This window comes from Glycine max, chromosome 13 (assembly GCF_000004515.6).
Source record: "Glycine max cultivar Williams 82 chromosome 13, Glycine_max_v4.0, whole genome shotgun sequence".
NCBI classification, from domain to species: domain Eukaryota; kingdom Viridiplantae; phylum Streptophyta; class Magnoliopsida; order Fabales; family Fabaceae; genus Glycine; species Glycine max.
The window spans coordinates 35663625-35680776 of record NC_038249.2 but is presented as its reverse complement, the minus strand read 5'-3'; the positions used below and the strand labels follow the sequence as shown (position 1 = coordinate 35680776).

Here is a 17152-nt window from a genome sequence, read left to right as displayed (position 1 = left end):
TTCCATGAACCCAACCCCCAAACCAAGATCATCTGATCCTACTTATCTTCAACTGGTATGCTTTCCTCGGTATATATATTTTATGATAATGTTGGTCTGCCGTGCAACTAACTTTTTATACTCACAAATCTTATGGTTACCGTTGTATTTTTATGTTATTTCTTCTAGATTTTTGTCTCTTATCTGTTTTTCTGCTTTTCCCTTTAATGTTTTTCAATTTTGGAAACACAACTCAACATATCTCAAAATCACCGAATGGTTTTGGGTGTAATAAAGGAACACATCAGGGAGGGATCCATGTAATTTATTCTATTTTTAACCACGTGTAGCACCAGTATTCAAACTAGTGAATATATGTGGGGGAAGGAAAAAGTGTAGGATTCCTTCTTGAATGGGACGTTTCTTTCATTCTATGGTTAAACTCACTGTTATCAAACAAAAGAATTATGTGCTTTGGCTGAATTCTTTCTAATATAAATGGGCGAAACTGTATATATGACATGAAAGCAGGGAGAAAACAAATAAGATTGTTATCATGTTCAAATTCAAAGGCTTAAATATACCATTCCAGAGGCATAAAAATAAAAAGAGAGAAAATGCATCACTTTTTTCTATTTCTACAAATCAAATTATGTTAGGAATTAGGAAGTTAGCTAGGAAAGTTACTGTAGTTGGTTAGTAGAAGGGTTAGGCAGATAGAGGGGATTTGAGAGGTATATAAATACGAGGAGGATATATGTAAGCAAGAAGCTTTCAACCTTGTATCATTTGTAGATTGAGCTTTTGCTCTTTATAAAAAGACAAATAATTTGTGAAGGTGAAACCCATGGAGGAGAGACCTCTCTCCTATTTTCTGTTTCCATTCAATTCAATAAAGTATGTATTCCCTTCTCATTATATTCTTGGTGCTTAATAATTTATCTTCTCCTTCAGCTAGTGAAAGGGTGTTGCACCATCTTTGAATAAACATCATAGGTTCCAATTAAAGTAATAGAATTTTCCATTGAAATATATCACAGATAATCAATAGTTACCCATGAAATATATCACAAATAATAGAATTCTCTTATTACTTTTGACTTGTTATTACTTTCAACGAGAAAACATGTATCAGTTGGTTAGGAAGCTGACGAGGGAAGATTGTTTTTTGATTGTTGGGTATTGATCAGGCATTGCTTTTGGATTTCTACATTTTTTACTTTGTTTTAGGTAATGAAATAGAAAAGTAACTTAATAGAGAATGAATGATATTATTAGGCTCTGACTTTAAAAGTACATTTATATATTTATAGATAAAACTTTGGCTAACTAACAAAATTATTTTTATTATTTTAATGTTCTTTTTGTCATTTCATAATAATATTGTTTTTATCATTTCATAATAATGCTTTTATTATTTTAAATTATTTTTTTTCTTCAAAATAACATTCTAAAGCGATCGTTAACTACCTTTCTAAGACGAGTTTCATATAAAACGGTCGTTAGCTCCTGTATTTGAATAAATCATTTTATTATATATTTTGGACTAATAAGGTGGTTGGCTATTGTTAAGTTATAGCCTCCAATATTCAAATGTAGGATGGCCAGCTCATACTTTATAGTAACAAATATGAAGTGGGGGTGCAATTATTCAACAATAAAGTGCATATTTGTTTATAATTGTTTCTGGGCAGAATATTGGGGTTGGAAAACGTGGAAATACAAGAGTTGGTTCATCTAACTGAGTTCACCTCAGCTGCCAGACGTCACCCTTTAGGCATACAAGTATTACTACCATTTGAGGCTTTGATTGAATTACCCATAAAATCTATTTGACTTTGACCATAGTAGAACTTTATTTTAGTAATTTTTTTAAGGTTAAAATATGTTTGTAATTTTTAATAAATATTTAAACTGTATGTTTATTTTTTAATAATTTTTTCTTTGTTTTTGTTAGCTGATAAAATAATAATTTTATTTTTGTTCATTGGAACTTTTTCATTTCTTATAAATTAGAATTTTTTTCTATTTGATAAAAAAATTTATTCGTTATTAGTTTTTTTTGAAAAAGATTAGTAATAAATGAAAAAAATATTAAAAAATAAATATAAAATTCATTAATTTATTAGATTAAAAAAATATTAAAGATAAAAAATAAAATTATTCTTTTATTAAGAACTCAATGCAAAGAAAAAATTTATGAAAAAATAAATATAATATTTGAGTATTTATTAGGGATAAAAAATATATTTTAGTTTTTTTTAATAATCTTATCCATTAATTATTTTTCATTTTTACTATATAGTCACAGAATACTGATACAGAGCTTCAAACTTATATCCTCCCGCATAAAACAAGTACATATTAAATCCTCTTATAAAGGCTATAGTATATCAAGTATCAATTTAGTACAAGAAAAAATTATCCTTTTCACGTTGCACAAAGGCTAAAGGGAGACATTTATATATCATATATGATTCTCCATTACAAGGAGCTACATGGCATATTTCACCCAATCAAAGGATAGAAAACAAGAAGTACAAAAAAAGATAGGAAAGCCTGTGATTGAAACTTTTATTTTACTTCACATACATGCAATGCAACATCAATATACTCTGGTACGTTGTAGCAAATGATCCTACGTACTACTCAAGACTCAAGTCAAGTCAAGGATTGGTAGTTGTGGGATTTGGTGAGAAGGGTGGAAGTGTGCGAATAAATGGTGAAGGTAACCTATACTCTGGCCAGTCCGTTACTGGTGGAAATGGAGGAAATATCACTCGAGGAGGAGAATTGCCCATATTGGGCATTGTGGGTGCCATAAGTTTCCTACTTGCTTGGACATTGCTAATGGACAAAAGTGACAAAGCAATGAAGAAGAATGATAAGAGAAACACACGGAAGGAGGCCATTTTAGTAGTATATGGTCGAAATCAGTAACTAGGAAAAGTGTAAGAGGATTCGTGGTGATGAGATATGGACCTGCCATACTTGAGCTTATATAGTGAACCTTAGAATTGGAATTCACCTAAAGAACGGTGTTTCATGTGTGGATCGTTACACTTCATCCACATCGGTTTTTAATGGCATCAAATGTTGGGAGTGCAAAATTGAACCTGTTCATTTTAATGCTTTGATTCTATCTTGGCAGTTAACGATCTTTTTCTCCATGTTTAATTGGTATGAGTGCAGACGATATTTCCAAGAAGGATGATTTGCAAAAATTGTCTAGCTGGTTTGAGTGTGAAGGGTGTGGAGGGTTTTTTTTTTTATAATTTTGACTAGTTTTTTTGGTTAAAATTTTGGCACCAAACCAACACACAATTATCCACCATTTCCTAGTAAACATTAATAGTGATGAAAGTTTCATGCACAAGGTTGCCGTGTAATAAAAGGTAAGAGTATTGTTGTGGGGATTAATGTGCACATAATTAGATGGCTAATTAGGTTGTTCTGAGATTTACAAAAGGAGAGGATATTCCTTTCTGTACTGACTACTGAGGTATATATCTCTAGAGACAGGCTGCGAGATAACAGCTATTGGACACTCCAACACTAACATCGATTAAGAGGGTCTATACATCACGTACGGCTGCAAATGGCTTTTCACACTGAAGTAAAACAGGTAATATACATAACATTTTATTCCTAGTAAGACGTAAGTGTTGGAAAAATAAAATAAAAAAATGAAGAAAAATAAATACAAAGAAGATGCACAGTCTTGAATTAAATAACAAAATAATAACAGTAGTAAAATAAATTTAAACATGAATAATGCATTATAACATACAATAAGCACAAGGAAAAATAAATTAGGAGAAAAAAATATAGCCTGAATTGAAGCGCGTAAATTATTAATTGTTTGTGTCGGAGAAAATTATTAACTCTGTTATTTAGCTACTAATCCGTTTGTCTACTGTTTGTGTCGGAGAAAATTATTAACTCTGTTATTAGCTCATGACAACACGAATAAATTCTGCTTCCTAGCTGTGGCTACGACGTATTTTTGCCTTCCAGCCTCGTGACAATTTGTTATAGCAAAGTTATGGATGGTTGCATTGTTGAAGATTTCTATGCACCAAACATATAGTATGATGCTATATATATATTAGTATGCAGTTTCTTAAATATTTTATTGGTGTTGTTTTTTAATCAGAAGTTTTACTTTTATTTAAAGTCTGATAATAAAAATTTGCATTAAACAATACCTATAAAACATTATTGAAATTCGGATTATTATAGTTGTTACGTACAACTCGATCACCTTGTACGGACTGTACATGAGCTATATAAGCCAAACGTAGAGAAATCGAATAGCTAAAATGAAATACTCCCAGTGATGTGAATATAAATAATTAGAGATCGAGCTTATTAATTGGGATATAAGAGCTAAAAAAACAGGAAGACATCGTTATTGTATATCTGTGTAATCAGTCACAATCTATAATATAATAATAAAAAATTACAAACAGTAACAAGAAACAACTCATAAATTGAAAAGAAAATACACTGTTTTTCACAACAAACAACAAAAATATTACTATGATAACACCATACAATAATGCTCTCACAAACGCGAAAGAAATCAAACTATATCGATCTATTGCATGCATGCAACTTGGCAGAGATATACCAAGTCAGAGGGCGTAGGTAGCCCAGGATGAAATTATGAAAGGTATTTTAAGGAGTGGAAGGTGGTGGGGAGAGGAATGGGATGGAGGGCATAGTGGTTGGAATTGAGGGCAATGGAGGAATGTTGAGCTGTGGGAGTGTTGGAATGGTAGGGATGCTGCTGGGAAGTGGAGGCAAAGTGGTTGGCAAAGATGGTAGGTTAGGTTGTGGAAGTGTTGGGATAGTAGGCAAAGGTGGAACATTGGCCTGAGGCAGTGTTGGAAGTGAAGGCAAAGGTGGCAATGTTGGTGAAGGCAAACTTGGAATACCCGGCAAATTTGGTGCAGTACTTGTTTGCATAAGATGGCGAGCTGCTAGGCTCATGCTCATGCTTGAGAAGGTCAGAGCAAGAAGGAAAGCTGTGATGAATAATTTGCTTGAGGCCATAGCTCAATGGAAATGGTAAGAATGAAGAAGAGGAATTGCCAAATATGAATATGGTGTGTATGTGCTCTGAGATTGTATGAGAGGCTGAAGGATAGTGCTTGGTCTTATATAGGGCTAGAGAGTTGGGATATATCATGGTTTCACTTCAACTTTGTTAATTTGGAGAACCAAATAGAGAGTAGCCAATCTTTTTGTTAGTTCACCTATCTCCTGTATTTTTATTACGTTGGACTAATAAGGTTTTGGCTATTATATGAAGTTATAGTCCCCAATATTCAAATGTAGGATGACCAACTCATCAGATTTTGTATGCATTAAAGAAAGAAAGAGTTGTTGTTGGAAAAGGGGGAATACCCAAGAGTTGGTTCATCTAACTGAGTTCACCTCAGCTACCATTTTAGTCTTTGACCGCCAATCACCGAAATGCATCTATTTGACTTTGATGACCACAATTAGGAGGAATTTATTTTCGTAATTTTTTTAATCTTGTTTTCCACTATTATATTTTTTTTATTTTTTTACTCTAGAATACTGATACAAAGCTTCAAACTTATATCCTCTCACATTAAAAAAAAAAATTACATATTACATCCTCTTAAAGGCGTAGTCTAATAGTCTATATGAATCCACCAGTACAAGAAAAAAATTATAAGATGCTCCATTACAAGGTGCTACTACAAAGCATATATATCTCACCCAATCAAAGGATAGCAAACAACGATGAAGTCAATAAATAAACACGTAAGATATTAGGAAAGCTTGAGCGTGACGTGAACCTTTATTTTACTGCACTACATCACCACATGCAATGCAAGTTATGCAACATCATCGATATACAGTACATGTATGATCTGCTGATCATATATACTATTCAACTCAAGGATTGGTTGTTGTGGCTGAAGGAGGTGAGAAGGGTGGAAGCGTGCGAATCAATGGGGGAGGCAACCTATACTCTGGCCAGTCCGTTACTGGTGGAAATGGAGGAAATATCAGGCGAGGAAGAGAATTCCCCAAATCGGGTAATGTTGGTGCCAGAAGTTTTCTACTGGCTTCGACATTGCCAAAGGAAAAAAGTGACAAAGCAATGAAAAAGAAAGATAAGAGCAGCACACGGATGGAGGCCATTTGAATAGTAAGAGGATTCGTGGTGATGAAGACAAGAGCCTTCCCTTGAGTTTTTATATTAGTGCACCTTAATTAGAAGAAGAGGAACTCACCTAAAGAACGGTGTTTCATGCATGTGTCGGTTTTAAATGGCATCAAATGTTGGGAGTACTGCATTACTCTCAGACGACTTAGACTTTGAGTACTTGATTTGTCATATATTGATGCAAAACTGTACCATCAGTTCATTTTAATGCTGTTCAATTCTATCTTTGCTGTTAACGATCTTTTTTCTTCATGTTTAATTAATATGCATGCGCGCAGACGATATTTCCAAGAAGGATTATTTGCTAAAATGTCTAACTGGTTTAAGTGTGAAGCGTGAGGGTTTTAGTACTGTGGCTTATTACTCAGTTCATCAAAATTTAAATTATATATAATCAGTGTGTTTTTATATATAATCAGTGTGTTTTGGACTCTTATTTTCGTACAACATAAAAAAAATATTCAAACTAGCAAAAGCTCTATGACATGCAAATATGAATGAATTGTGCTTCCTGTGGTCACAGTGTATTAATTTTCCCTTCAAACTTTTTTCAGCCTAGGGGACAATTTAATTTGTTAATTGCATAATTGAAGTTATATATAGATAATATTTAGAAGTAATTTTTTAATTACTTTTAGTGCTGTTTTTTAATCAGAGTTGAATTTTCACTTTGATGATCTGTATATTTTTTTATTTTTCTTATTAAAGATCAACATAGATATATTTCTGAAGTAAAAAATCAATGTTGATTGAAGAAAAACAACATTTATTGAACATTATTTAAATTTTTGTTTTTTTATTATTATATATACCATATATTTGGATATGTTATGACATAAAGTAGTATGTTTTGTTTTTATTTTCTCAATGATTAGTTTTAAGAACAACACCGGAAAATTATTTTTTAAATTAATATAACGACAAATTATTGTAAAGTTTGTAACTTATACGTAGTATATTGCTTGATCTGAACTTCATGTTAATACCTTATTATTAAGTGCAATAGACAGCAGTTAAGCTTAATTAGACTTAAGTTGCTAATAATTTGTCATTATTGCCTTATAATCTTTTTTACTGTTTAAAAAATTTATCTAACTCGTCATAATGGCTTATTTTTTATGCAATAATAATTACCAAAAAGAGAAGCGCTAAAAGTTATTATTTGCTAATATTTATATAACGAATTTCAGTTAGTGTGAAACTATCACTATTGTTATGTACAACTCAATCAGTTTTATGAAATGAAACACCAGATTTAATTTCTCGCGGTTAGCGGTTCACAATGCCACGTTTTGCTATATTTACTTCTACTCGTTACCTGGTAAATAGACTACATGAGTTATATAAGCCAAACGTTGAGAATTCAAGGTGTCAAGTGAAATACTTTTAAGTGATGTAATTAAATATAAATAATTAGGATGTTGAAGAGCTTAAAAGGAGAAGACAAATTAATCATAATTGTATATATAATTGTGTAATCAGTACACAATCTATATAATATAAGAAAAAGTACAAGCAATAGCAAGAAACTCATAAACTGAAAACAAACAAAATACACTGTTTTTCATCACACCAAACAACAAAGATTGTATGATATATAACACCATACAATGCTCTCACAAATGCGGGAAGGAATCAAGCCATATCTGTTGCATGCATGCAATTTTGCAGAGACACCACCAAGTCATAGAATGAAGAAATGAAGGGAAGGGTATTTTAAGGGCTTGAGGCTGAAGGTGGCGGGGAAAGAAATGGGATGGAGGGCATAGTGGTTGGGATTGAGGGCAATAGAGGGAGGTTGAGCTGTGGAACTGTTGGAATGGTTGGGATGCTGCTGGGAAGTGGAGGCAAAGTGGTAGGCAAAGATGGTATTGTAGGCAATGGGGGAACATTGGCCTGAGGCAGAGTTGGAAGTGAAGGCAAAGGTGGCAATGTTGGTTTAGGCAAATTTGGTCCAGTACTTGTTTGCATAAGATGACGAGCTGCTAGGCTCATGCTCATGCTTGACATGGTCAGAGCAAGAAGGAAGAAAGCTGTGATGAATGCTTTGCTTGAGGCCATTGCAAGAATGAAGAAGAATAAGAATTTCCAAATATGAAAATGGTATGTATTTGCTTTGAGAATTGGATGAGATGCTGAAGGATAGTGCTTCGTCTTATATAGAGCTAGAGACTAGAGAGTCATTGGTTGGTTTCAGTTCAACTTTGTTTGGAGAACCAAATACCATATTTTTGTTAGTTCACCTATCTCCTGTATTTGAATAAATCATTTTATTATATATTTTGGACTAATAAGGTAGTTGGCTATTGTTGAGTTATAGCCTCCAATATTCAAATGTGAGGCTTACTTTGTGGTAACAACGATAGTTATTCCTTTTTTTAAAAAAATATTTTTACTTGTTTTTGTTAATTATTGGGGAGAATTGGGATTGGAAAACAGAAATTAAAATACCAAGAGTTGGTTTATCTAACTCAGTTCATCTGATTCTCAGCTACCAGACGTCACCATTTGCAGCCAATGGCGTTTCATAGTTACACTCACACATTAGGCCAACGAGTATTACTACCATTTCAGGCTTTGACCAATCACCCAAAAAGTCCATTTGACCACCATATAATAGGTGATTATTTTATTAATATTCTTTAGTACACAGAATATGCTCCTTTTTCCTTACAGAGCTTCAAATACACGGTACGTACATTCCCTCGCATGAAAAAATAAAAACTGCATGCATATGAGATAGTCTTAAAGACAGTAGTAGTCTATCAACCCAGTGGAAGAATTAAAATGATGTAAAGTTTATTCGTTACTATTTTTAATGTTTTGAACGGATATTTCACATTTGGTATTGTTACTACTTACCACTACTATTTGAGAGCCTGAGAATGAGGAATCCCCATGTATCCAAAATGGTTTGAGCCTCCCAACTTATTTATCTGCCAATTTATATATTTCTTTATCTCTATATTTATATTTATTTATACAGATAGTTAAATCAACTTAAGTTTAACAATATAGTTATTAATTATTTAAGAAGTTAATTGGAATATGTTGATACCATATACCATATAAGATGTTTTATATGTTAAACTAATTATAAATATCTATATTATTGTTAAAAAATATTATTTTTTATAATAATTATTTTAATAAACATACTTAAAGTATTACTTAATTAGTTAATGTAAAACAAAAATATGCTTAAAAAGTTGCAGTGTATTAATATATATATATATATATATATATATATATATATATATATATTTGTGTGTGTTGGTTAGTGTGTGTCATCTAGTAAAAATTCTACTAAAGATAAAGATAAGGATTGGATGTAGACCAAAATTAAAGAATGAATTAATATAAAAATGTTTGTGAGTAACATTCTTTCTTTCTTGTCATTTGTTTACATTTAAGTTTGATAATGCATAAAAATAAGTTTTCTATTTTAAAGAAACTTGAATTTAAACTCAATTTGATTTATAGTTTAATATAGAAGGTTTCAAATAAATTTAAAAGTGATTTCTCAGTTCAGAAATAGTGCTAAAAAATAGACTAGTGCTACAAAAGTTGTATTTTTTAAAACAAGCTTCTCAACATTAAAATACATTCTGATTATTATACTTTCTTCTCTTAAAATGAGAGAAAGCATTTCCTTACTCCTAACTAATTAACTTTATAGTTTAGATTGTCAAGAAACAACTTGAGCATTAAAAGCCAAAAGATATTCTTTACTTTGTGCAGATCAGTATTCAACCCTTTTACAGTCATCGACCTTCTAATTTACTTCAAAGCGATCATTCATAACCATTGATAAAGGATTCCTAAAAAAGTTAAGGATTAGTACGCAATCTTTTAAAAATTTCAAAATTGAAATAATTAAGTCTTATACACATGCAAGGTAGTAATCAAGAATGAAAAAAAATAGAGAGAGCTTATTTTCTTTCTTTTATCAATTGAGAGTCATTTGAAATGAAAGTTTCATGCACGTTCTCAGAGACTATGGATCCTTTTTTTGACTTTGACTCTCTCACTCTAGTGGGTGCCTTTGATTTTATTATTGGAAAGTAGCTAGTTTAGCTCCATTCACTTGAGTTTTTCAATATTCCTTTTTATTAATGAAGTAAAAGATCAGTAAATAAAACCTGAAAGTCAACTTGAAGTAAGCAATTTAAGACTTTAAATAGAAGATAACTTGAATACCATTATTCAAACAAATTTTACATGAATAAATTTCCTCTTAATAAAAGTTTATTATATTAATACTTTTAATTAAGGCATTTATCCGAATGTGTTCTAAGTATCCATATCATTTATATTTTGTCAAATTATGTTACCCTTTGAATAGAAATAACTCGATAGGAGGCTTAGCAACTTAGGAAAGCAAAGTGTATAAATTTATATAATTAAGGAACATGGATTATTTATTATATATAGCGTATATCCTATAACAATAGATGATCCCCAAGTACATGAAGTAAGGAGGAGGAAGAAAAAACAATAATCCTATCCATACAATACAAGATGGAAGAACAAAGGAAAATGAAAGATTACTATAAATATTCCCCGGCAATAAATGGACAACGTACAATATATATCACCATCACATGTATAACATAAAAACAACACGAAATGCAGCCAACGATCACTGAAAGCCAGAACCAAACTCCAAGGATACGAGTGCCTATGTATCCAATAAGCAGAGTAGCTTCATTTAGGGAGTGGTGGCTGAAGGTGGTGGGGAGAAGAAGGGGAAGGAAGGAATAGTGGTTGGGACTGTGGGGAAGTTTGGAAGTAAAGTGGCAGCAAGTGGTGGAAGAGTGACCTGTGGAACAGTTGGAATGGTTGGAAGAGATGGGATTGTAGGCAAAGGTGGAACATTGCCCTGAGGCAGTGTTGGAAGTGAAGGCAAAGGTGGCAATGTTGGTTTTGGCAAAGGCAAATTTGGTGCAGTACTTGTTTGCATAAGATGGCGAGCTGCTAGGCCAAAATCCATGCATGAGAAGGAAATAGCAATGAAAAAAGCCAAGATGAAGCAGCTGTTGGAGGCCATGGCAAAAGACTTAATGAATTTGCTTTGTGATAACTGATAAGTGATAGATAGTATGCAAAGGGACTTTTGATTTGAGCTTAATTGTGTGCAAATTCCAGATGCTAGTGGCAGGCCTTTTATACAAAATGACTGCTACCCTTTGTGGCTAAGTCCCTTTGAGTTTTCTTTATGGTTGCTAACCTTCCTTAGACTGTTCAATACGTTGTTGGACTACCTTGTTGGTAGTGGTTGGATAGTTTAATCTTGGGGATTCAAAGGTAGGACATCCAACTTTATTTTCTTTAGAATAATTTATAATAAGAGAGGAAAAGTAGATTTTTGCTTGTGGGTTTACAATGTGTTTGGTATTCCAACGGTGAGTATAGAACAAGGAAAAGAAAAGAAGGAATAGTGGAATTTGTTTATTGAGTTATGAGTTGATATTATTAATGTCTAAATACTTTTTTGTTCTTAAAATTTTCATAATGTTATTATATTATATTAATTAATTTATGAGTCTCCAAGTATTTAAATTCACGACTTCACTTAATAATTTTTTTAAGAAAATAAATTATAGTCGTGTTTTATTTTATGACTTCACTTAATAAATACATAAAAACTAACATAAGTCGTGACAATCAACTTCCCTTAAAAAAAAATCATGACAATGAACCCGACTTCTATAAAGGAAACAAAACAAACTAGGTGACTAATGCTAGTCATCTGAAGGAAAAAAAACTCTTGGATCTAGAGTCATGAAAAAGAGAACAAGAAATTATCTCTTAATTATTTTTTATGTGTGTTTAAAACATCCATTTTATTTTGATTTAGAGTCATGTATTTTTTTTACCTTAAATCTTAATTCATCATTTATAGTTATATAGTCTAGATTTAATCCTTCATTCTCGTATAAATATTTCCTCTGGTAAAATATGTCATATATATATATATATATATATATATATATATATATATATATATAAAAGGACTAAAAATAAAATAAAAATAACAATTGAAATTTAAAAAATACTATTCATAAGAAACAAACAATATATTTAAATCTTTATACAAATAACATTCCTATGAATTATACTGTAGCAGTTTATTCAGCATCAATATAATCTTATCTTATTTGAGATAAGCATTATTGTTTAAATTCCATTACCAACGGTTTAAATATCTTAAGATCAAATGCAATCTTCTCAATATACTTACTATTCATTGGAAGAAATAAACATCTGTCCTGAAAAGTCATGCTTTTTGAACCTGAGATGTAACCTTTAAAGGTTTTGGTTGGGCCCAGAAAAAAAAAAAGGTTATGTTAATATGTAAAAATTTGTGCTTTTTCTAGGAAAAACATTGACATCAGAAACAACTTGTCTTATGTATGGCAGATTCTTAAAATTCAGGAATTAAAATCATTCACCATCTTGCTTTTCAGAGAAGCGACCTATGGTCCTATGCTGGGGAGGCTGAAATTGCTAGAACGCTTTGATTACAACGCATGTGTTATCCTACATATGGAGCCTGAATTGCTCTTTGGCTGGAACTTTGAAGTGTAAATGCTACTTTTGAAGTAATATCAAATTAATTAGCCCTTGAAAGATAAAAGTGATGGCATTAGTTAAGGACCAATTTGATATACCCAATAAATGGAGGACCAATTTGATGTGTAGTATATCTTTGGAGGATTGATAGAGACATTTAATTTTTAGTTGGAATTTGGAAAGAACAATGACAGCTACAGGCCATGAGGACAATTGATATTTGATAATTCCTGCATGGTCTGTAGATGATGAATGAATCCTACTAAAGAGAAAAGACATGGAGATAAAAAAAGAAATATATGCCATAGCTTAATTAGGTCATATTGAAAGAAACTTCTGCCTCCATGATCACAGTATTCAGAAATTCAAAAAGTTATTGAACTAGAAGATGAAAAGTTGATACATTACAGATCAAAATAAATAATATGCTGAAGTCCAACTGACTGAAACAACATATAAACTGAACATAACATTTAACTGAATGACACATCAGGTACAAATTAAACCCCAACAGAACCACCCTGAAATAGCAACAGCAAATTATAAAAAATACATTTTAGCAAGTGACTAGAGCAAAATAAGTAGTAGTGACTGGATAGATCATAGGTACTCAAGGGATTATGGCGTTATTAACTATTAGGTTGGGAATTGGCACTGGTACTTTAGGGAGTTCAGGAATTGGTACTTTAGGTACTTCAGGAATTGGTAGGTCAGGCACAGTAACGGGAGGGACTGAAACAGGCAACTCTTCCTTTGGCAGTAATGGCAGAGTAGGAAGAGGAACAGTAGGTATATAAACTTTGGAAGGCAATAAGGCTGATTTTGGCAGGGTACGTGCCTCTGCAACCCTTGAGTCAATGATCATGATGAATGAAAATGTTACAAGCACAAGTGCTAAAATGAATGACAATCTGCTAGAACCCATTATTGGAGCTAGCAAATGAATGACTAAGAGCTTTCTTAATTAATCAATATTCTATGCAAGATATGCTTTGAGGTAGTGTAGTGGCCTTGATATGTTGTATGTGGGCTTTTATAGACGAGGTAAGTTTGTCCCCTTATGGATAACTTGTGGCTTTTGTACAAGTTTATCATGATAGTATTTTCAACTCGGATAGAGCCACATGCACATCAGCCTAGCCATCAGGTTCAATTCTCTACTATACACTGCTAGCTAGATTCCTTAGATATATTTATTTATTTTCAATTATATATGTCATAAAAATATGTTAATTATTTCAAGAAATTTCATGTTTTCCATGAAAATAATTGGTACAGTTTACTAAATTTTATGAAACTATAGTGCAACAGGTGTAAAATTGATTCTTATCATTCCTAATAATCACATCATTGCAGTTTACCGTCTGCCATCACAAAACCTTGATTAAAATGCATACAATACAATGTGCTACATCTGGAACTTCAACTGATCTTTAGTTTTAAATAATATAGAGAAATGCAATACAAGCTTATGTATGCTTAGATAATTCCTGTGTGGTGCATCGACAATGAACGAATCCTACAAGTATTTCTATTGTTTTCGGGGTTTATGAGAGTAGGAAAAAGTGATGTCCAGAGAAGCTTAAAATATTTTATTGAGACAGCTCTATATACAGAGCACTAAGCATAACAGATACATCCCTTGTTTCTAGGCATAACAGGATAATTTTATTTAAAAAACAGAATCATATCTCCTAATATTTGAAATGTAAACAACAACATATTAAACTCCTAAAAACAAGGAAAGAGGTTGCAGCTGTTATGGGCACATTTTCCTATTTGAAGAGAAAATAGATGAAGAAACGTATGTATACCATTGCCATATATTAATTTGGCTACATTGAAGGAATTTCTGTATTCATAAATACAGTATTCAGAATTTCAAGATTTTACTGGACTGGAAGATATGAAAATCTGATGTAGGAATACAATCAATACACTGCAAAAAAATTTACTCGAACAACCTTAAAACTGAGACAGTATTGTGTAATTTAATATTATACACTAAGTACAAATTAATCTCAATAGAGCCATCCTATAATGGCAACAACAAATTATAAATAGTAAACGCATTAGACAGTACAAGGTATTATAGCAAAGAACTAGTTTAAGGAATGGTTGCTGGTTGTGACTTAGGATTTTCAGGAACTTGGGCTTTGTAAGGTTTTTCGTTTGGAATGCTCTATAATCAGCTTTGTGACATGTTTGGTTACTCTCAAAAGTATGTTTGGACATTAAAATTTTGCATAGAAACTCAGTTTTATAGAAGCGAGACTTGAGTTGCTTTTCGCAAGCTCGGTTTGTACCTTAAGTTTAAGTGTTCAATTTTTAATCCAAACATTCACTTGGGTACTTTGGAATTACAAGTAGTGGAGGCAACTCCAGTTTGGAAAATTTGGCACTTGTGACAGTGGAGATGTTGATTGTAGTAGGATACCTGCCTCTGCAAACCTTGTCTGACCAATCATTGTTGAAAAAGTTAGAAGCAGAAAACACCATCTTTCAAACTTGTAAATTTTCCTGTTCACGTATGGACCAAATATTGATCAAGCAATCTAATCTTGGAGAAAATTCTGTTTTCAATTGAATTAGGAACCTGTTTTCCTCCTTTACATGATTTCTTGTGCCACTATATAGCAAAAACTCACATAAATATTTTTAGGATCTAACATTCTGTCATGACCAGATATTGATTAACATAATTAAATAAATAATAATAGAGTAAATTACATTAACTCAATAAAGGTTTCTTGAGATTACACAAGTTTTATGAATCAAGTTATATCTTAAATTCCAAGAGAGTATACATTTGTATTGATTCTAAGCCTTGGTCTCACTAAAACAATCGTCAAGAATAGCATTAGAAAGTAAATGTTTTCACTTTTCACTGATAGCTTCAGAATTACATCTCTGCTCAGATTTATAACTCATTCTAACTACCTATCTGATAAATACAGATAAGATATTTGATCTTAGCTTATTGGAATAAAATAGATAACAACTATGCTCCTCTCTTATCAAATCTGATAAATACAGATCAGATAAAATTGAAAAAGTTACAACGTATCTCTTATCATTCTGTTATTTCTGTTGCACAATCAAATAAGTTTCTATTCTCTGTTAAATAGTGTTTATATATATACTACTTACCAGTTACTAATATTTTCAACAAAGCCAATACGAAAGATCATATAACACCAGTGATACCATGCAAGATTACCTTTTCTAAGAGAGTTTGTAGTTTTGACAAATGAAAATTAGCATATATGCAATCAACTAAGCAGTAGCGGCAACTTTCTTAACACTGCATTTTCATCACTCTGTTTTATCAGATAAAGAGCCTTAATGGAAGCACCTGAAGACAAATTCCTGCTATTAACACGATCCTCTTTCATGCCAACGAAATAGCACAAATTCTTCATCCACCATCTCATTGAAACACATCACATATCACATATCCATCACATAAAATTAGCAGAATAACAAAAATGGAAATACAAGAAAATCAATTTGTTATGTAATTTTACAACCAGAAAAGTGACTAAATTTAGATGATTAGATTGTATTACTACTAATATGTCCGACATCCATGTCTATATCCAATACCAAACATGCCCATGTGCTGATGTGCAGCAGTCGACAGATGCATGTTCTATTAGCCTACAATGATAACAGAATTATTAAAGAATCATGCAATAGGATATAAAACAGCTATAACCCTGAAATTCAATCATTAAGATGTGACATTTTTTTATGGTTCAAGAGGTGTGCGCACAAAATTATAGAATTCACCACGTCAGAATAAACACAAAGCTAAGAATGAGAAAGAGATAGAATAAATTATTAAATTGAGAAGCTTCATATTAGCATTGCAAGACTGCATGTAACATCTTTTTTCCGTCATACAGAATAAGATATACTCCTAGCCGATGATCCATTCACCATATGCTACTATCCAAAAAGGCTTTCCCAAATAAGCAATGAACACAATGGGGTAGGTTCAGCTTCAGGCCCAAGTTGTACTTAAGCATACAACCCAAATAAATTAAAATAAAAAAGAGCGTCTGTACCCAAAAGTTATGAAGAGAGAGTACTCATGTTATGTGATTGTTACTAGGTTTGGATATTTGTAAGAAGAAACTGAAACTAGGCAAGTCTTCAAGGCTTATTATCTATTTGGTTTCTGTCTGTAGCTTTCACATTCATTTGGCAATGAATTATGCAGAAACTTCAGATGTTCTGAGAGGTTGGTTACCTTATTTGTATAAGAAATTCTTTGCATGATGATGTTCGGAACGGTTACCTTATGATCTATAAGAATTACTTTCACATTCATCTTTAATTACTTTGCATAAGAATTTTTAATCCAAATGAATGATGATGTTCTGA

At 31.9% G+C, this 17152-nt stretch overlaps 4 protein-coding genes across 4 annotated transcripts; all 4 read right to left on the bottom strand.

Annotated features, from left to right (window-relative positions):
* Positions 1–4398: 4398 nt before the first annotated feature.
* Positions 4399–5266, bottom strand: LOC100813475 (protein PELPK1). Its single transcript, XM_014765855.3, has one exon. The coding sequence runs from the start codon at positions 5035–5037 to the stop codon at positions 4660–4662; it is 378 nt and encodes a 125-aa protein (XP_014621341.1). The 5' UTR covers positions 5038–5266; the 3' UTR covers positions 4399–4659.
* A 2358-nt stretch (positions 5267–7624) lies between these two features.
* Positions 7625–8311, bottom strand: LOC106794171 (protein PELPK2). The gene has a single exon (XM_014765856.2). It carries the CDS (start codon positions 8246–8248, stop codon positions 7904–7906), a length of 345 nt encoding a protein of 114 aa, XP_014621342.1. The 5' UTR covers positions 8249–8311; the 3' UTR covers positions 7625–7903.
* Positions 8312–10559: 2248 nt separating this feature from the next.
* LOC100527317 (uncharacterized) lies at positions 10560–11326 on the bottom strand. Its single transcript, NM_001362670.1, has one exon. The coding sequence runs from the start codon at positions 11235–11237 to the stop codon at positions 10899–10901; it is 339 nt and encodes a 112-aa protein (NP_001349599.1). The 5' UTR covers positions 11238–11326; the 3' UTR covers positions 10560–10898.
* Positions 11327–13139: 1813 nt separating this feature from the next.
* LOC100811856 (uncharacterized) lies at positions 13140–13766 on the bottom strand. The gene has a single exon (NM_001253136.3). It carries the CDS (start codon positions 13686–13688, stop codon positions 13374–13376), a length of 315 nt encoding a protein of 104 aa, NP_001240065.1. The 5' UTR covers positions 13689–13766; the 3' UTR covers positions 13140–13373.
* Between the last annotated feature and the right edge of the window lie 3386 nt (positions 13767–17152).

Coding starts and splice junctions, on each gene's coding strand:
- LOC100527317 (NM_001362670.1), bottom strand. CDS start 11,237: ATGGCCTCCAACAGCTGCTTCATCTTGGCTTTTTTCATTGCTATTTCC.
- LOC106794171 (XM_014765856.2), bottom strand. CDS start 8,248: ATGGCCTCAAGCAAAGCATTCATCACAGCTTTCTTCCTTCTTGCTCTG.
- LOC100811856 (NM_001253136.3), bottom strand. CDS start 13,688: ATGGGTTCTAGCAGATTGTCATTCATTTTAGCACTTGTGCTTGTAACA.
- LOC100813475 (XM_014765855.3), bottom strand. CDS start 5,037: ATGGCCTCAAGCAAATTATTCATCACAGCTTTCCTTCTTGCTCTGACC.